General features: G+C 37.2%; 1 protein-coding gene across 5 annotated transcripts in view; it reads right to left on the bottom strand.

Annotated features, from left to right (window-relative positions):
* DIAPH3 (diaphanous related formin 3) overlaps window positions 1–22,099 on the bottom strand; it is a 518,008-nt gene that overhangs the window by 446,097 nt on the left and 49,812 nt on the right. For all 5 annotated transcript variants that reach the window (XM_082408926.1, XM_082408925.1, XM_082408927.1 and 2 more), the window contains one exon: window positions 17,514–17,681. In XM_082408926.1, the coding sequence (XP_082265052.1) occupies window positions 17,514–17,681 (168 nt within the window). The remainder of the gene's footprint in view (window positions 1–17,513; window positions 17,682–22,099) is intronic.

Below are 22,099 nucleotides of genomic sequence, written 5' to 3'. Positions count from 1 at the left end.
TGGTTTAGTGCCAAATAAAAACATCAAAGATTTCATGATCTCATTCCAGGTAATTATATACTCCCAAATAGTGCACATTAACTGAATCTCATGTAGTTCTGCAATTTAATATATTATATTCTTAGATTAGGCTTAAGTAAAATTAGAAAACCTGTAAAAGATAAATACAACCAAAACCCTGAAACTTGGAATTAACTTTATTACTACTTTATATTGAAGAGGCCCATAAATATGCTAAAGCTATAAAACAGCTGATCTTTCTTTGTCCATCATTTTTACTACGTTCTTATATAAACCTTTATATAAGGTTTTATAACCTTTATATAATCCTTTCATTTTTTTACATAACTGTGATTATAAAGAGGTCAGATTTTTTGGTTTCACCAATAGTGGGGTTGGATTCACTCTTCTATCCACAATGTCCTTACTTAATCCCAATTAAAATTAAAAGGAAATCAGACAGCTAGCTCATTAACAGGACAGCAGCCAGAAAATAGCATTTACCCAGAGATTGACAACAAACTCATAAACGTTGTTATTCAACCAAATATTCTAACTAGAGTTTATAGAAAGAGTGCAAACTATTTCAATTTGAAACCAAATTACAATTTAACCTAATGCCAGTATCAGGGAATAAACAAACACAGAAGAAACTTAAATATCACTTTTTTTCTCACATGCTATAAATTTTAGCAGAATAGACAAGAAATGAGATGAATATGCAGCATGCTGCACAACTCTACTTTGGAATATAATCTGGCTGAAACTGTTCAAGCTTATGCATAAGCACCTACAATCACAGGCAACTGTTATGTAATCCAGCAGAAAAGAACACTGCTACTTATAAAAAGGGTTTCATTCACTTATTTGCTTTTCAACTTTTCTAAACAAATGGCCATTTCTTCGTAAATTACATAAAGGATAAAATGGTTATTTCACAAAGCACAAAGGCTGACGTTTCTAGAGAAGAAAATAAGACTAAAAAAAAGCCTTCATCGTTTGGAAAGGCTGTACCTGCACACTTCCTAATTAGTGAAAGAGCAAGCTTAAACATTAACATAACCTTTATCCTTTTAAAACTCTCCTTTCTAACCATTTGACTGGTTCCACGAACTCCCACCAGGCAAAATCTAAGGCTCCTAAATCATTTATTTTCTCATTTATCTGGATCTAGAAGAAACAACGAGGCACTGACATTATCCCCCTGACAAACACAACCCATGAATCAAGTTGACAATAGCCTTACACTTCTACCCTCTCTTCCTCCTCCTCCCATTTGGATTATTATTTGGATTGCTTTTAAACAACCTCTCCCTGAATTTTTCAATTTCTACCTGAAGGAGAGGGAGATGGGTGACAACTAATAGATCAGAACGAAGCATTACCATAGAACCTCTCTCGTTTTATCTGGTCAACCCAAAATATACTTTTATAGTTTATAAGAAATAAAAAACACCCATGATATGGAAAAGTAGATTTGTAAAAAATGCTAATACTTGAAATAAACGAACTGCTAGTAACACCCATGATACAGAAAAGTAAATTTGTAAAAAACGCTAATACTTGAAATAAGCAAACTGCTAGTAGGAATCTATAGCAGTCAATTAGCACTTAAAGAACTAACACAAACGAGTTTTCCTTGGTGTTTCATTCAGACTCCTGGTGACCCTTAAGACATCACTTACACATCCAACACAATAGGTGTTCATTTGTCTGACTGAAGAAATAGCTATGCATAAATCTTTAACACCAACAATGAAAGCAGAAAAAAAGATTAAAAATGAAAAAAGAAAAATTATCTTTAGCGTGTACCCAGAGAGTGGCAACGTGGAATAAAGATAGCAATAAGAACCCTCCTCCCACCAACTGTACCAAAAAGTATCAAATTCAATTTTATCAGTTCACTTGAGCTCTTCTTTCTTCCTCTGGACCTTAGTTTCAAAGATATCTGAGTTGACTACAAAGCTAAGAACACAAAGACATCTCAGTATTTAACTCTATGTGTACTAATTTATACCTTTTCTTGCTTAGACATGGTATTCACCAAAGCAGAAGAAACAGACTAACTCATTCAACAATACATGAAGTATGCACTGTGAAGACACGAAGGGAACAAAGATGAATAAAGTTAAATGTTCATAGTCCAATAAAATAGAGTTCTTATGAAAAGATTAGAAAACTGATCTAATGACATAATAAATAAAAGAAAACAGAAATGTATCATACATAGCCACTCATTTAATCAGTAATGGAGGATATACTCAGTTTAAAGGATAAAAATTAGCAGAACTACAAGTCTACCTCATTGGAAGGCGAGTGTAGTGAAGGGCTAGCCAACTTAATTCAAATAACTGAAATGTAAAATGAAAAAAAGGCCTTTACCAAATACTTTAGGAACAGGAAAGAAAAAAAAAAAATTAACTCTTTTCTGGGGCTTTCTACTCCGTGCAATGAAAGGAAAAAGAAAGGAATAAGAACAGGAAAAGATACAAAAGTTAGTCACAGATATTCTGATTACATACATAGAAAAATATGAGGAACTCTACAAATAATAAAAACTGAGAGTTCAATAAGATTACTGAATACCAAAAGCAACACACAAATTAATAATCTTCGTAAAAATGTTAATTTTTTAAAAATACTAGTTACATTTTAGAAATAAACCAAGGATTAAAGCTCATAAAAGATGTACACGACCTCTAGGGAGAAAATTATAAACTTGTACAGTTCAGGAACAGAGAAAATCGAAATAAATAAACAGATAGATATAAGATATCCAATGTTCACAGAAAAATTTAATATTACAAAGGCATTTATCCTGTCTAAATCAATAAATTTATTGCAATTCCAATCAAGATCCCAACAGGGTTTATAATAAAACTTAACTAATTGATTGTAAAATTAATATAAAATCACAAAGGGGCCAAGAAGAGCCAGGACAATTTTGAAGTAGGGAAGGGGGTCCTAGATATGAAGGCTTATTATACAGTTATATTAATTAAGACAATGGATATAAATGCAGAGCTAGACAAACAGACCAATGGACAAAATCAAATCTCAAAAACAAACCCACATATGAGCAATACCTTGATGTATAACAGTGGAGATATTACAAATGATGGACAAGAATGGCTATTCAATAAATGCTGCTAGAAAAACTAGTTATCCATGTAGGAAAAGTATTGGATCCAATCTCTCACGTCAGACATAAAGATATCATAATTCTAACAATTTTAGGAATATAGAAGAACAGATCTATGATGTCAGGATAGAGAAGGATTTCTTAAATAATACATTTATGACATATTTAAGACCGTTTAAAAATCAAAATGGAGCAACTATGGCTCAGGCATCCAAAATGGAGCCAGACCATTGTTGATGTGGTTTCAGATGCATTCCTGCATCTCTAAGAACTTGAATTTTCTCTGAACTGTATCAAACTCAAGAACAGGACCAGCCATTTCAAAACAGTATCTCCTAGTATCTGCTAGCTGCACCCTTGTAGTTTTCTAACAGAGAAGAACAAACCTGACTCCATATTGTATCTATTCCTTTAGCTCTAACCTTTGTGCTCTGTTGCCTTGCTTAGTCATGCTGACTCTGCACCTTTGTAAAAGAAGTTGCCTATAGCCTAAAATATACATGATAGCCCATTCTTAAGGGTCTGCCTCCCAGGCTTGACCTCTAAGGTATAAAACTTTCATTCTATAGAGATAAAAATTTCTGGAACAGAAATAACATTTGTGTTGTTGAAGATTTACAGGAACATTGTGATCAGACCTAAGTGGACAGCTGCAAGAACAAGGGATTCCTGCACCAAGAAGTCTGCAACAACAAGCCACACCTCCACCTCTTTTAGTATAAAAGCCTGAATTCTAACTCGGGTAAGATGGTTCTTTGGGACCCTAGTCCACCATCTTCTAGGTCTGCTGGCTTTCTGAATAAAGTCACTATTCTTTGCCCCAACGTCTATCTCTCCATTTATTGGCCTGTCATGCAAGGAGCAAGTTAGCAGCTTGGATTCCGTAGCAGTTTCAAAGTCCATCCCCCTTCACAGCTATGTAATCAGTTCAGACCCCAGCCAATCCCTGATTAACAAGCACCCTTACTTCTTTCCAACTCCAGTCCTAATTCTTGACAAACAACTTATGGAAATAACCTTGCCGGTTTTTGCCTTTATAACCCTCCCCCATTTTGTAGTCCAAAGGAACACAATTCAAATGGTCCTTGAATCTTTATCTCCTGGGCTGCAATCCTAACAAACCCTAAATAAACACCTGTTTATTCAATCAGGTCTCTGTTTCTGAAATTTTGATTAACAATACAAAAAGCAGAAACCATAAAAAGATTTACAAATCTGGCCACATTGATTTTTACATTTCTGTACTTTCATCCATCCTACCACCCCCAAAAGGAAGTAAAAAGACAAGACTCAGACTGGGACAAAATACTTACAACTCATATAAACTGACATGAGCATTAAGGATATGTGATGAATTCTACAAATCAATAGGAAAAAGAATAAAACCTCAATGGAAAAAACTGGCAAAAGATATGAACAAGAAATTCACAGAAGACTAAACCAAAGTGCCAATAACTGTGTGAAGAAATGTTCAACCTCACTTATGATCAAAGAAAAAAAAAATTGTTTAAAGTATTAGGTAACCTGTTTATATCCAACAGACTTTCAAAACTTAAAAAGCCTTATTATACCAATGCAAACTCAGTGACATTCTACAAATTAATCAGGTGGAATCTTCAAGTGTCAAATTCATAAGATACAAGATTAAGGACCTCTTCTAGACTGAGGAGATTTTAAAACATGACAACTGAATACAACACACAGTTCTCAACAGGATTCTTTTGCTATAAAGAGCACTGCTGGTACTACTGGTAAAACTTAAGACTGTGAGGATTAGTTGACATAAATTGATCAGTGTTAGCCTCCTGATGGTGGTGGTTATATTGTGGTTGAGTAGGAGGATGTCCTTTTTTGTAGACTAATACTAAAATATTAAGGTATTATGAGGCATTGAGTCAGCAACTTACCAGCAAGTAGTTCAGAAAAAAAGTTTTTTTCCTGTACATTTATCATTAAAGACACAGAAAACTTTTTTTTTAACATATAGGAATAAAACCAACAGATTCAGGGTATTGTTCACCTTTGGGAATTAAAGAAGAATGTGATTGAAAGGAGTACACAAAGTATTTCAATTAATTATCTATGTTCTATCCTTTTTTGTATACCTCACATACCCTATTTAAAAACACCACTGAACAAAAATAGATTCAACTTGATAGTACATCCTGAAAATTGTTTCAAAATTAACTTCTGAATGCCTTTTGTATTATCTATACTATGTTTCCCCACACTAAAAGCTAAAATATGTATTAAATAGTAGGTCATCTAAGATCTTAATGCCAATAAACACTTCAAATGCATGCTTAAGAGATAATGCTGATGGCATTTTATAAATGTGCTCCCTCCTACATTACAATACAGCCTAGTAAACATCTTCCCAAGAAAAGATTAGAGCATTACTATTCATACTTAAGTACTTCATGCAACTTTATTAGACCATTTCTTCCATGCTTACAAATGATGACAGGAAGTCCAGAAATTAAATAATTTTTGTCAGAGTAATTCTGTCATCATTGGCATTCATTTAATGCCTGTTGATGATCACATCTTGATAGATGATCTTTCTTGCAGCTTTCGTTCTCTCAACAGATAATGAAAGTGAGAAAACAAAAAAAAGATATTAATGTGTGAAATCTCTCTTCCTATTCATTATTTTAACATTTTTGTATTATTTAGCAAACTGGCAATTAAAGCTAATTTCCACCTAAACACAGTACTGAAGGTGAAAAGAAATGTAAAGTCTTAGAAATCTTAAAAGTTAGAAAGATGCACCTAATTCAACAGGCAGTTATTTGGGATGATAAACCAGTTGGATGATGCTGCATGGATTTAATCTAGCAGAGACACATATCAAAATAATACATAAAGGCTCCCATCAAGCCTCTTAGATACCCTCAAGCACCAGAGGGCAGACAGCAGAGGCAAGAAAAACTACAATCCTGCAGCCTGTGGAACAAAAACAACATTCACAGAAAGATAGGCAAGATGAAAAGGCAGAGGGCTATATACCAGATGAAGGAACAAGATAAAACCCCAGAAAAACAACTAAATGAAGTGGAGATAGGCAACCTTCCAGAAAAAGAATTCAGAATAATGATAGTGAAGATGATCCAGGACCTCTGAATAAGAATGGAGGCAAAGATCGAGAAGATGCAAGAAATATTTAACAAAGACCTAGAAGAATTAAAGAACAAACAAACAGAGATGAACAATACAATAACTGAGATGAAAACTACACTAGAAGGAACCAATAGCAGAATAACTGAGGCAGAAGAACGGATAAGTAACCTGAAAGACAGAATGGTGGAGTTCACTGTTGTGGAACAGAATAAAGAAAAAAGAATGAAAAGAAATGAAGACAGCCTAAGAGACCTCTGGGACAACATTAAATGCAACAACATTCGTATTATAGGGGTCCCAGAAGGAGGAGAGAGAAAGGACCAGAGAAAATATTTGAAGAGATTATAGTCAAAAACTTCCCTAACATGGGAATGGAAATAGCCACCCAAGTCCAGGAAGCGCAGAGAGTCCCATACAGGATAAACCCAAGGAGAAACACGCCGAGACACATAGTAATCAAAGTGGCAAAAATTAAAGACAAAGAAAAATTATGGAAAGCAGCAAGGGAAAAATGACAAATAACATACAAGGGAACTCCCATAAGGTTAACAGCTGATTTCTCAGCAGAAACTCTACAAGCCAGAAGGGAGTGGCATGATATACTTAAAGTGATGAAAGGGAAGAACCTACAACCAAGATTACTCTACCCAGCAAGGATCTCATTCAGGTTTGATAGAGAAATCAAAAGCTTTACAGACAAGCAAAAGCTAAGAGAATTCAGCACCATCAAACCAGCTCTACAACAAATGCTAAAGGAACTTCTCTAAGTGGGAAACACAAGAGAAGAAAAGGACCTACAAACACAAACCCAAAACAATGAAGAAAATGGTCATAGGAACATACATATCGATAATTACCTTAAACGTGAATGGATTAAATGCTCCAACCAAAAGACACAGGCTTGCTGAATGGATACAAAAACAAGACCCATATATATGCTGCCTACAAGAGACCCACTTCAGACCTAGGGACACATACAGACTGAAAGTGAGGGGATGGAAAAAGATATTCCATGCAAATGGAAATCAAAAGAAAGCTGGAGTAGCTATACTCATATCCGATAAAATAGACTTTAAAATAAAGAATGTTACAAGAGACAAGGAAGGACACTACATAATGATCAAGGGATCAATCCGAGAAGAAGATATAACAATTATAAATATATATGCACCCAACATAGGAGCACCTCAATACATAAGGCAACTGCTAACAGCTATAAAAGAGGAAATCGACAGTAACACAATAATAGTGGGGGACTTTAACACCTCACTTACACCAATGGACAGATCATCCAAAATGAAAATCAATAAGGAAACAGAAGCTTTAAATGACACAATAGACCAGATAGATTTAATTGACATTTACAGGACATTCCATCCACAAACAGATTACACTTTCTTCTCAAGTGCGCACGGAACATTCTCCAGGATAGATCACATCTTGGGTCACAAATCATGCCTCAGTAAATTTAAGAAAATTGAAATCATATCAAGCATCTTTTCTGACCACAATGCTATGAGATTAGAAATGAATTACAGGGAAAAAAACGTGAAAAGTACAAACACATGGAGGCTAAACAATACGTTACTAAATAACCAAGAGATCACTGAAGAAATCAAAGAGGAAATCAAAAAACACCTAGAGACAAATAACAATGAAAACACGACGATCCAAAACCTATGGGATGCAGCACAAGCAGTTCTAAGAGGGAAGTTTATAGTTATACAAGCCAACCTAAAGAAACAAGAAAAATCTCAAATAAACAATCTAAACTTACACCTAAAGGAACTACAGAAAGAAGAAGAAGCAAAACCCAAAGTTAGCAGAAGGAAAGAAATCATAAAGATCAGAGCAGAAATAAATGAAATAGAAACAAAGAAAACAATAGCAAAGATCAATAAAACTAAAAGTTGGTTCTTTGAGAAGATAAACAAAATTGATAAGCCATTAGCCAGACTCATCAAGAAAAAGACAGAGAGGACTCAAATCAACAAACTCAGAAATGAAAAAGGAGAAGTTACAACAGACACCGCAGAAATACAAAACATCCTAAGAGACTACTACAAGCAACTCTATGCCAATAAAATGGACAAACTGGAAGAAATGGACAAATTCTTAGAAAGGTATAACCTTCCAAGACTGAACCAGTAAGAAACAGAAAATATGAACAGACCAATCACAAGTAATGAAATTGAAACTGTGATTAAAAATCTTCCAATAAACAAAAGTCCAGGACCAGATGGCTTCACAGGTGAATTCTATCAAACATTTAGAGAAGAGCTAACACCCATCCTTCTCAAACTCTTCCAAAAAATTGCAGAGGAAGGAACACTCTCAAACTCATTCTATGAGGCCACCATCACCCTTATACCAAAACCAGACAAAGATACTAAAAAAAAAAAATTACAGACCAATATCACTGATGAATATAGATGCAAAAATCCTCAACAAAATACTAGCAAACAGAATCCAACAACACATTAAAAGGATCATACACCACGATCAACTGGGATTTATCCCAGGGATGCAAGGATTCTTCAATATACGCAAATCAATCAATGTGATACACCATATTAACAAATTGAAGAATAAAAACCATATGATCATCTCAATAGATGCAGAAAAAGCTTTTGACAAAATTCAACACCCATTTATGATAAAAACTCTACAGAAAGTGGGCATAGAGGGAACATACTTCAACATAATAAAGGCCATATATGACAAACCCACAGCAAACATCATTCTCAACAGTGAAAAACTGAAAGCATTTCCTCTAAGATCAGGAACGAGACAAGGATGTCCCCTCTCACCACTATTATTCAACACAGTTTTGGAAGTCCTAGCCACGGCAATCAGAGAAGAAAAAGAAATAAAAGAAATACAAACTGGAAAAGAAGAAGTAAAACTGAGAATCCTAAAAATGCCACCAGAAAACTACTAGAGTTTACCAATGAATTTGGTAAAGTTGCAAGATACAAAATTAATGCACAGAAATCTCTTTCATTCCTATACACTAATGATGAAAAATCTGAAAGAGAAATTATGGAAACACTACCATTTACCATTGCAACAAAAAGAATAAAATACCTAGGAATAAACTTACCTAGGGAGACAAAAGACCTGTAGGCAGAAAACTATAAGACACTGATGAAAGAATTTAAAGATGATACCAACAGATGGAGAGATATACCATGTTCTTGGATTGGAAGAATCAATATTGAGAAAATGACTATACTACCCAAAGCAATCTACAGATTCAATGCAATCCCTATCAAATTACCAATGGCATTTTTTACGGAGCTAGAACAAATCATCTTAAAATTTGTATGCAGACACAAAAGATCCCGAATAGCCAAAGCAGTCTTGAGGGAAAAAAACGGAGCTGGAGGAATCAGACTCCCTGACTTCAGACTATACTACAAAGCTACAGTAATCAAGACAATATGGTACTGGCACAAAAACAGAAACATAGATCAATGGAACAAGATAGAAAGCCCAGAGATAAACCCACGCATCTATGGTCAACTAATCTATGACAAAGGAGGCAAAGATATACAATGGAGAAAAGACAGTCTCTTCAATAAGTGGTGCTGGGAAAACTGGACAGCTACATGTAAAAGAATGAAATTAGAATACTCCCTAACGCCATACACAAAAATAAACTCAAAACGGATTTGAGACTTAAATGTAAGACTGGACACTATAAAACTCTTAGAGAAAAACATAGGAAGAACACTCTTTGACATAAATCACAGCAAGATCTTTTTTTATCCACCTCCTAGAGTAATGGAAATAAAAACAAAAATAAACAAATGGGACCTAATGAAACTTCAAAGCTTTTGCACAGCAGAGGAAACCATAAACAAGACGAAAAGACGACCCTCAGAATGGGAGAAAATATTTGCAAATGAATCAACGGACAAAGGATTAATCTCCAAAATATATAAACAGCTCATGCAGCTCAATATTAAAGAATCAAACAACCCAATCCAAAAATGGGCAGAAGACCTAAACAGACATTTCTTCAAAGAAGACATACAGATGGCCAAGAAGCACATGAAAAGATGCTCAACATCACTAATTATTAGAGATATGCAAATCAAAACTACAATGAGGTATCACCTCACACCAGTTAGAATGGGCATCATCAGAAAATCTACAAACAACAAATGCTGGAGAGGGTGTGGAGAAAAGGGAACCCTCTTGCAGTGTTGGTGGGAATGTAAATTGATACAGCCACTATGGAGAACAATATGGAGGTTCCTTAAAAAACTAAAAATAGAATTACCATATGATCCAGCAATCCCACTACTGGGCATATACCCAGAGAAAACCATAATTCAAAAAGACACATGCACCCCAATGTTCATGGCAGCACTACTTACAATAGCCAGGTCATGGAAGCAACCTAAATGCCCGTCGACAGACGAATGGATAAAGAAGATGTGGTACATATATACAATGGAATATTACTCAGCCATAAAAAGGAACAAAATTGAGTCATTTTTTGAGACGTGGATGGATCTAGAGACTGTCATACAAAGTGAAGTAAGTCAGAAAGAGAAAAACAAATATTGTATATTAACGCATGTATGTGGAACTTAAAAAATGGTACAGATGAAACAGTTTGCAGGGCAGAAGTTGAGACACAGATGTAGAGAACAAACGTATGGACACCAAGGGGGGGAAACCGCGGTGGGGTGGGGATGGTGGTGTGCTGAATTGGGCGATTGGGATTGACATGTATACACTGATGTGTATAAAATTGATGACTGATTAAAATAATAATAATAATAATAATAATAAATAAAGGATAAATTACACAAGGGACTTATACACAAGCAGCTCTGAGGGGTGAAATGTCTGTACACTGAACACTGTATGTCACTGATGAGAAAAGCTGCAAAAGACACAAATAAATGGAAAAATGTTTTGTGTTCTTGGGTTGGAAGAATTAGTATTGTTAAAATGTTCATCCTACTCAAAGCCATCTATATATTCAATGCAATCCCTATCACGATTCCAATGGCATTTTTATAGAAACAGTCCTACAATTTGTATGGAACCACCAAAAACCATGAATAACCAAAGCAATCTTGAAAAAGAACAAAGCTGGAGACATCACACTTCTCAATTTCAAGCTATATTACAAAGCTATAGTAATCAAAACATTACGGTACTGGTATGAAAACAAACATAAAGAACAACAGAACAGAATCAAGAGTCCAGAAATAAACCCATGCATATATGGTCAACTAATATTTGAAATGGGAGCAAACAGAACTCAATGGGGAGAGAGAGTCTCCTCAATAAAGGAGGAAAAACTGGATAATCACATGCAAAAAAAAAAAGAAAGAAAGAAACTGGACTCCACCTTATACCACTCACAAAAATTAACTCAAAATGGATTAAAGACTTAAATTTAAGACCTGAAGCTCTAAAACTCCTAGAAGAAAACATAGAGGAAAAGCTCCTTCATGTTGGTTTTGGCAATGAGTTTTTTGAACATGACACCAAAAGCACAAGCAACAAAAACAAAAATAAACGTGAAGGGTTTCATCAAATTAAACAGCTTCTGCACAGCAAAAAAAAAAGCCATCAACAAAATTAAAAGGCAACTTATGAAATGGGAGAAAATATTTGCAAACCACATATCTGGTAAGAAGTTAATATCCAAAATACATAAGGAACACATATAACTAAAAAGCAAAGAAACAAAATCTGATTAAAAATGGGAAGAACTAAATAAACATTTTTCCAAAAAGGTTAAACACATGGCCAACAGGTACATGAAAAGGGACTCAACATCATTAATCATTCAGGGAAATGCAAATCAGAACCACAATGATTATATCACCTCACACAGTCAGAATGGCTGTTTTCAAAAAAAAAAATATCAAGTCCTGGGGAGGATGTGAAAGAAAAGAACGCTTATGCATTGCTGGTGGAGTGTAAATTGTTATAACCACTATGGAAAATAGTATGGAGGTTCCTCAAAAAATTAAAAATAGAACTATCATATGATTCAACAATTCCACTTCTGGGTATTTATTCGAAGAAAGCAAAAACACTTACTTGAAAAGATACCTTCATGCCTATGTCCACTGCAGTATTATTTACAATAGCCAAGATAGAGAAACAACCTAAGTGTCTGTTGAGAAATGAATGGATAAAGAAACTGTGGTGTGTGTGTGTGCGTTCCTATATATACATATACATATGAATACTATCCAGCCGTAAAAAAGGAAGTCCTGTCATTTGTGACAACATGGATAGGCCCTGAGGGCACTATGCTAAGTGAAATAAATCAGACAGAGAAAGAAAAATGCTGTGTGTTATCACTTGTATGTGGAATCTAAAAATACCAAACTCATAGAAACAGGGTTTATTGGTGGTTGCCAGGGACTGAGGGGTGGGGAAAGTGGGTGAAGGTAGTCAAAGGATACAAATTTACAGTTATAAAATGAATAAATTCTCAGGATGTAATGTACAGAATGGTGACTCTAGTCTAAAAAAATATTATATAGTTGAAAGTTGCTCAGAGTAAACCTTAAAGTTCTCACCACAGGGAAAAAAATGATAATTATGTGAGGTGATGGATGTGTTAACTGACCTTATTGTGGCAATCATTTTAAAAAATATACCTCTATCAAATCATCACATTGTATACTTTAAGTTTACACAATGTTAAATGTCAATTTTATCTCAATAAAACTGGAAAAAAAATAAGAAAATAAATTCAGTTTCTGGCTTGTTTAGGTTTAACATCTCTTAGAGAGCTCGATTACAGCTGCTCTTTGTAGAAGACACAGCAAAGAGTCAGAATATAGGGAATATTCTACAGTATGAAAGGGCTCCAATCCCCTAGAAGGAGTGTGTAGGGAACAATTGATAAAGAAAAGACAAGAGGGACAGAGGCAACACTCTGAGGAAATAAAAAGAAGAGGAGGCATGGAAAGTAAACTGGTATGAATTGGCTAGAGAGGAGAAAAATCAGGAAAAGGAAAAAAGTGTCACGGTACCCAAAGGAAAATGAGAAACACAAACAAGAGGACAGCTGTGCTGTGTTACATGTTGCAAACAGGATCTGATGATTGCCATTTACAGTTAGAGGGGTAAACATCTACAGCAAAACAACAGCAAAAATGAAAAGCTATTGGTAGAAAGAGCCAGAGTAAACTATTCTTTGTGGAGGACAGGCTCTGAATGGAACAAGATAAAGGACAGGAAATGTGGCAAAGGACACATGAGCTTCCCATGGACAGGATATGGATCCCAGGGAGAAGCAGGCCCAGGCCATCTAAGAGATACTGCATCCCAAAGGTGACCCCACCAGAGGAATGCTCTCATGGAAGCCTGGGCAGAAGGCCAAAGGAGACGTCACCAGTGACGAGGGAATTATAGGTGAGACTGGGAGCAGGGGAGTCATGAAAATACCACAGGAGAAAGGAACCCACATTTGTAATCCCCTATACCTCTGACAGGCAAAATGGTGCCCCAAAGATATCCATGCCCTAATCCCTGGCTTCTGTAAATATGTCAAATGACAAGGCAGAAGGGGCTCTGCAGATGTAATTAAGGTACAAACTTTAAAACAGGGAAATTATTTTGGATTTTCTGGGTGAGCCCAAGCTAATACATGAACCCTAAAAAGCAGAGGACTTTCTCCAGATGGAGGCAAGAGATGCCACAGAAGGGGAATTCAGAGAAATTCTAAGTGTGAGATGGATTTGATGTATCTGAGATGTAAGGGCCCATGTGAAGGATAGGAAAGAGGCCTCTCAAAGCTAAGGCAGCCCCCAGAGGACAATCAGGGAGAAAACTGGGACCTCAGTCCTACAACATCAGGGAACTCTGCCAACAAAATGAAATCGGAAGAGGATTCTCCCCAAAGCCTCTGATAAGAGCCCAGCCATCTGACACCGATTTCAGCCTTGTCAGCCTACAGAAACCAGCTGAGTCGACCTGGACTTCAGCCTACAAAACTACGAGACAATACAGTGGTGTGGTTTTAAGCCACCAAATCTGTGGCAATTTGTCATGGTCAGCAATAAAACTAACACAACACCCCACGGCACCAGTGCCAGATTATAAATACCCTCGGCCAGCAAAGTATTTTTATTCCTCCTCCCCTCATCTCTAATGTCATCCTGGAGGAGATAGGTTCAGTCTGGAGAGCAGGAAAGAAAGGAAACGCAGTGTGGGGAAACAGAGCAGAGCCCACCAGAGCCCCAAGCACGGCCACGACCACGACCCCAAGCATGGCCTCAAGCACGGCCATGACCACAGCCCCAAGCACAGCCATGACCACAGCCCAAAGCACAGCCACGACCACGGCCCCAAGCACGGCCCTGACTACGGCCCCAAGCACGGCCCCAAGCACGGCCCCAAGCACAGCCCCAAGCACGGCCCCAAGCACAGCCACAAGCATGGCCACAAGCACAGCCATGACCATGACCCCAACCACAGCCACAACCACAGCCCCAAGCACAGCCCTGACCACAGCCCCAAGCACGGCCCCAAGCACAGCCATGACCACGGCCCCAAGCATGGCACGGCCCCAAGCACAGCCCCAAGCACGGGCCTGACCATGGTCCCAAGCATGGCCACAACCACGGCCACAACCACGGCCCCAAGCACAGCCACAACCACAGCCACGACCACAGCCTGCCCTGGAGGCTTTAAGTGGAGCAGCCTTGAAAGAGGGAAAGTGAGAGGCTTTCTCTGGATAAAAGTTAACTTATTTAAATTAAACTAGGGTTTTCATTATCTGAAATCAAACAGAAAACTCTGGGACCTGCGGTGAATTTTATCCAGGGGCAGGAAAGAATAAGCTGAAAGAGCTGGTTTAAAGGGGCACTGGCTGGAACAAACAAGTCACTTTCAATCTGTACCTACCATGTTCACCTTGGTCAAAAAGCCAGCTACACAGATCTACTGTGAGTTCAAAGAGCAACCACTGAAATTTGACATCCATAAATCAAAGCTGTATACACAGCAATGCTCACACAACTATTTCACATATCTAAGATCTAAAGAGAAACCAAGATGAGCTTTCAGATAAAAATTCTGCTTTCACTGGATGGCAAACAGGAAAAAAAGCCCTTAAGAAGTAGCATAACTAAAAATTCATCACTACTTTTAAAAAGTGCACTGAAAATTTTACCCAGCGACCAACTAAATTAATTTCCTAAATAAAAGTGAAATGAGTACAAATGTTGAAGGATTACACTGTACTTCGCATTCATTAAGTAATCAAGTCAACACACTGTCTTTCAAAGGACCGTCTTGAGGAGGGAAAAGAGGTGTTCTTCAAAACAAAGATTTTACTTCATGAAAAAAATCATCTAAGTACCTTTGATAACGTTAAACAAGACTTTTTTAAACTGTACAATGCCAAAACAAAGAATCTAGGTACAACCTCTAAATGAAACCTCTTTTTGGCAAATGCCAAAAAATGAATATGGCAGATTATTCAATGTTGCTTCCTCAAAAGAATTTTTATTAATAAAAATGGTATGGATAGGTGCAAGCCAAAAATAAAACCCAACCTAATCTAGCATCCTCCCCAGACATAAAAACAGCTTTAAATTTGTCAAAGATGTGGTATCCCACCTGACAAGCCTGAGAAATATCACTAGTCCACATTTAAAGGAGAAAGACCCTTCTCAGCTTTACAATCTCCAGCAGGTTTTCCCTGCATTGACCACTGTGATATGGTCAAGGTATCAAAAAAGGAGAAAAAAAAAAAAAAACCTATTCTTTATTTCTTTTAAAGCCTTTAGTTGTGACAAACTCACTCATTAGCAAATTGGGCAGCCCTGTAAAGTGAGTTTGACTACAAAAGATCTTCTGCCAACAAGGAGACCTGTTTAAAATTTAACAAGTGGGGCTTCCCTGGTAGCACAGTGGTTAGGAATCCTCCTGTCAGTGCAGGGCACACGGGTTCAAGCCCTGGTCCAGGAAGATCCCACATGCCACGGAGCAACTAAGCCCGTGCACCACAACTACTGAGCCTGCGCTCTAGAGCCCGCGAGCCACAACTACTGAAGCCCGCGCGCCTATAGCCCATGCTCCACAACAAGAGAAGCCACCGCAATGAGAAGTCCGCACACTGCAACGAGGAGTGGCCCCCGCTCGCCGCAACTAGAGAAAGCCCGCAGGCAGCAACGAAGACCCAACACGGCCAAAAATAAATAAATATAATTAATTAATTAATTAATTTAAAATTTAAAAGAAAAAGATTTAACAAGTGATCTGGCCCAGTTATTAAATGTGTAAACACTTCAAAAATGCCAAAATCCATCTGCCCTGTTCATACAATTAAAATTGATACTCTTAGCTAGGAGAAGGGTAAGAAAGACTAACAGAAAAATACTTCTAAAGTCATCATGTTCAGAACAGAATACGATCAACTATGTTCTGTACTTCCTAGGTAGTTGTACTTTAACAACTACTAGCTGCTGTAAGCCTCCATAAATGTCTAACATCACTGGCCTACTTGCTTTACTTACTCAGATGACACCAGCAATTATGAGCCAGAAGAAAAATTTTTCGTAACAAGGTAGTCACAAGTGAACCAAAAAAGTACCATTCCAGAATCTCACGGATAATTTAGGTAGTGGTTCCACATATGAGACATGAATGAGGGGCACTTTATTATCTTGAGTCCTCAAAGGTAGTCTTGAAGAAATCTACCTTACACAAGTCTCATTGACAGATGCAAAGGCTAGCAAAAATGGTTACGTTCTTTTGTTCTACATTGAAATTATATCAACTTGTGATGATAAAAGAATTACAAAGGCACACCACAAATTCAGTGAGTTCAAGTGCAGATTTAACTGTTGCAGGACTATGCAAACCTGGTTATCATGAGAACTGAGAAAGGACTCAAACAAGGTCCAAAAATCAGCACACTTAACAATGCACACAGCAGAGAGCTGTGACCGTCATTCTCAAATGCAACCGACCCAGACAGACCACTTAGATAATCTATTTAAGGCAAAAGTATATCATTTGATACTTTAGAGGTTTATGTTTTTATGTATTTCTGTGTAAAACAACTGGTATGACATTTTTCTTCGGATTCTTATTTTTGTAATCCTAAAACTCTATGCCTTAAGTACTATCTTAATGACATCAGAAATCACCTATGGAACCTGAGCTTCAGACATGTGTGGTTCCATTAACATGAGCCAAAGCAAAGGCTTTTTTTTACATCAAACGTTTTATAAGGAATCAAAATTCTTACCATCATCTTTTCAAAAAGCTCTAAGAGTTCCTTCTCGGACAGTGGCTTTGGAATGTTTTCATTCATCTCTGAAGAGCAATCATTGCTTGAAAATGCAGTCTTCAGGTTGGAAAGTGGAGTCCTTTCTTTCTTGCTCCCTGGAATTCTTATGCTGGCAAATCTGTCCAGCTATGAAGAAAGATAAAATAAATAGCACACACATAAGTATTCCCTTCTCCAACAATATTTACCTAATTCCCAAAATGAAAAAACAAACAGGGTCAATTACATTATCACTGTGATTTCATCAGGAGGCATTCAATTAATTCAGCACTTAATCTTTAAAATTAAAAGAAATAATAAATATAATAATAAGCGTCTTCATAACCATCCTGTCTAAAGGCAGAAGAGATACACAACCTCAAAAGATTCCTTCTAATCTTAAGATTATAGAATTAAGAGTCTAATAAGTGACGTTTGCTTTACAGATTAACAAATTAAGCATTTTTACAAAGGTAACTTAGCTAATTTAGTGGTTGGCAATCTAACTAGTATACTCAGTGTCCTGCCCCCCAGCCCCTCATCCAGTGTCCTTTTCATAGTACAGACTATGGGATGGGGAGGTGGGGGAGCAGGGCATGATTTAGGCATTTTAAAAATTGACTTTTACTTACACCTCCATAACTTGTTGGCCTGATAGACATCACATTTCTCTTTATTCAGGTTGGTCTGTATTTGAACTTCATGAACAACTATAGAGTAGCTAAAGCCTCAGGGAATAAAACTGGATTTTGGCTGCAATGAGATTTCTTCTACAATTATATCATCAAATAGTCCACGGATATTTGAAAATGCGTAGATTAGTTTACAAAGTTAATTGTTCATTCATTGAAAATTGCTTGAATTTCACAAGTTCTATTCCTAATAGAGAACCCAGACACATACAGTGTTTCAAGTGGTAACCAGCAAAAAAGGTAAAGAAGTGTGTACTTAAAAAGCACAATGATTCTGGAATTGTTCAGCATAACTGTGCACACATTAAGCTACTATTTTCACCATATATATGTGTAGTACATGGTCCTGTACTATTCATTGTAGCAGCTACTGGCTACGTGTGGTTATTTAAATGTAAACTAAATTTTTAAATTCAGTTCCTTAGTTGCCCTAGTCACATACCAAGTGCTCAAGAACCACAAGAGACTAGTGGCTCCCATATTGGCCAAAGCACACAAAGTACATTTCTATCATGACAGAAGGTTCTACTGAATAGGGCTACTAGAGCCCATTAAAGAAATATAACACTTAAAATTCTCTGTTTAAAAGGACAGTAAGTCACAGTATTGATTATTCACTTCACTAAAGAAATAGGACTTTTTTCAAATAATGATATGAAAAGTTAATAATGTTTATCTTTCAAAATAGGTCTTTAAGTTCACTTTGGAGATAATCCCTAGGAAAAACACCATTTACTATACACTCACACATGCTCCATCTAACATGAACTAAACATTAAAGTACTAACAATATGACAGCTTCTGACAGGATTACAAAGTAGTCACAAAACACCACTGCCCTCATCCTAACAACAAAAGAAGCCAGATACCCTACAAAATTGTACTTGCTACTGTTTTCAACCCATCAGGAAGCTGAGGAAACAAGAAAACCTGTAAGAACTAAATACTGGGACGTGACAAACTGCTTTTATCCCTGACGAACAGCTGAAGAAAAATAAAATAAAAACCATCCAATAAAAAGAAAAACCAGCCAAGTTTTTTTTTATGAACTTTGACAGCTGCATGGGTACTGGCATGAGAGATTAGAATTCCAAGGGCCTCGGTCATGAAGCCCCAACCATGGAGCAAGTCTGCACCCTCCTACCAACTCTTTCCCTCAAGTCTTCACCAGCTACATGGGGTAGGAGGCCAATGGCTGGGGGCAGAGCAGGAAAGCTGAGCGGGATGCTTGCTCCCTGAGGCATAAGAGGTCTCTCCCAATGCAAAGCAGCTGCTCTCCGAACGCTCTGGACCAGACAGAAGACCTGAGAGAAATCCAGGCCTTCAGAGAGCACACAACAGCTGAGCACAGCTGACAGAGAGCACACGAAGGCTGGGAGTAGGATAACAGGTCTCTCTGAAGAAACAGAGAGCCAGCAATGGAACTGAAAACAAAAAAGAGAATGCTACAGTAACCCTAAAAATGGGCATCAGGACTTTAAAGCAGAAAGAAATATTCGACGGTTTTCAAAGCTAAAGTTCAGTTGTAATGTCAAAAAGCAGATTGCCAGAATCTCATTAGCACTCAGATCCTAAGCCCTCAAAACATCTGAGGCCACAGGTGAGCTGAATAAAAAACTGAAGCAGCAGGAAACCAAATCCAGCTCAACTAGAGATCACAGTGACTCAGACCCCATTCCAACAGCCTGAAAGAAGGGCATGCATGCCCTTTCTTGGAAGCAAACATTATTTAATTTCTACTGTAATTAAATAAAATGCCCACCATACAATCAAATATTGCTAGACACACAAAGGAGCAAGAAATGTGGCCCACAGTCAAAAGAAATCACCTAGAGATGGCCCAGAGGGTAGAATTACTAAACAGACTATTTAAAATAAGATTTATAAAAATATGCTAAAGGATATAATGAAGAGTGGCCATCATGCATGAAGGATGGAGAATTTCAGCAGCAAACCATGGATACTATTTTTTTTTAATCTATTAGAATGAAAAATGTATCAGAAATGAAGACTTCATTAGATGGCCTTAACAGAGCCTGAACATTGCTGAGGAAAGAAATGGTGAACCTAAACACATATCAATAGAAAGTATCTGACCTAAAACAAAAAGGAAAAACAAAATGGGAAAAGGGAAAAAAAAGAATAGAGTAACCACAATCCATGATACAATATGAAATGTAACACAAGGGTAACTGGGGTCCAGAAGCAGAAGAGAGAGGATAGATAGATAGACATATACATATATGAATTCACAGATCCAAGAAGCTCAGCAAACCCTAGAAAGAATACCAAAATAACAAACAAAAAACAAACAAACAAAAAAAAACCTAGGAGCCTCATAGTCAAACTGCTGAAAATTAAAAATAAATGGCAAACCACAAAAGTACAGCCAGAGAAAAGAAGACATTATAAATAGAACAAAAATGATACAAATGAAAATTTCTCACCAGAAACAATGCCAGCAAAAGACAAGGGAATGGCATCTTTGAGGTACTGAAAGAAAAATACCCTTATCCTAGAATTCTATGTTTAGTAAAAATTCTTTTCATAAATAGAAGCAAAAGAAAGACATTTCCAGACAGACAAAAGCTAAAGAATCTGTCTGCAGCAGATCTCCTCTACAAAAAGTGCCAAAAGAAGCTTTTCAGGCAGAATGGATGGAAATGGAATCCCATATTTACAAAAAGAAATGAAGAGCAATGGAGAGGTTGCTCTATTAGAAGCTGGTGATACAAAGATAAATTAGCTATTTAGAACGTAAGCAACAAATAACAATCCAGTGGAGGAGACAAGCACCTAGACAGGTAATTATAAAGCTATGTAGACAATGTAGCAAGAAGTGTATACAGTGTATCATACTAGCAAAGAAGAGGGACATCTAACTCACCAACATAAACTTTCCCTGCTTTGAAATAACCCAGAAACATAAAATTATCTCCACATGAATATATGTCCAGAAGTTATGTCTCTATGTACATCAGTACTCCAATCCTCAATACTTGTTTTAAAAAACTAGGGACACCCAACAGCTGTTTTAAGAAATGGGGCTGGTTCCTCTGTCTGTCTTCTGAATCACTACTTCATTGCCATCATTTCTATACATGTAATATCAATTCTTGAGTGTAGAAGCTATGCTAACTCCTCTTCACACACCACACACACACACACACACACACAAAAAGTTAATTAATATGCTAAACTTATAATGAAGTGAAATTAAGCAAAACATCATTAATGCAACATCAATATTATAAATGTAAACATGTCAATAAATGGGAATAGTAAGTTTAAGCAATTCACAAGCTAATTTGTAAATACTTAACTTCCAACAGTGGTAGAAGAAATCAAAATTTTAGTTTTCACCAAAAGTCAAAATTTTTTTAAATAAAAATCTCTAAAAGTCATAAAGGGCGCTGGGCAAGATGGCGGAAGAGTAAGACCCGGAGATCACCTTCCTCCCTACAAATACATAAGAAATACATCTACATGTGGAACAACTTCTACAGAACACCTACTGAACGCTGGCAGAAGACGTCAGACCTCCCAAAAGGCAAGAAACTCCCCAGGTACCTGGGTAGGGCAAAAGAAAAAAGAAATAGCAGAGACAAAAGAATAGGGACGGGACCTACACCAGTGGGAGGGAGCTGTGAAGGAGGAAAGGTTTCCACATACTAGGAAGCCCCTTCGTGGGCGGAGACTGCGTGTGGTGAGGGTGAAGCTGCGGAGCCATGGAGGAGAGCGCAGCCACAGGGGTGCGGAGGGCAAAGCGGAGAGATTCCCGCACAGAGGAGCGGTGCCGACCAGCACTCACCAGCCCCAGAGGCTTGTCTGCTTACCCGCCGGGGCGGGCGGGGGCTGGGAGCTGAGGCTCGG

This window comes from Balaenoptera borealis (genome assembly GCF_965194805.1).
Source record: "Balaenoptera borealis genome assembly, contig: HAP1_SCAFFOLD_436, whole genome shotgun sequence".
In the NCBI taxonomy this organism is placed as follows: domain Eukaryota; kingdom Metazoa; phylum Chordata; class Mammalia; order Artiodactyla; family Balaenopteridae; genus Balaenoptera; species Balaenoptera borealis.
Note: the sequence above shows the minus strand (reverse complement) of the source record. Positions and strands in the feature narration are given on the sequence as shown.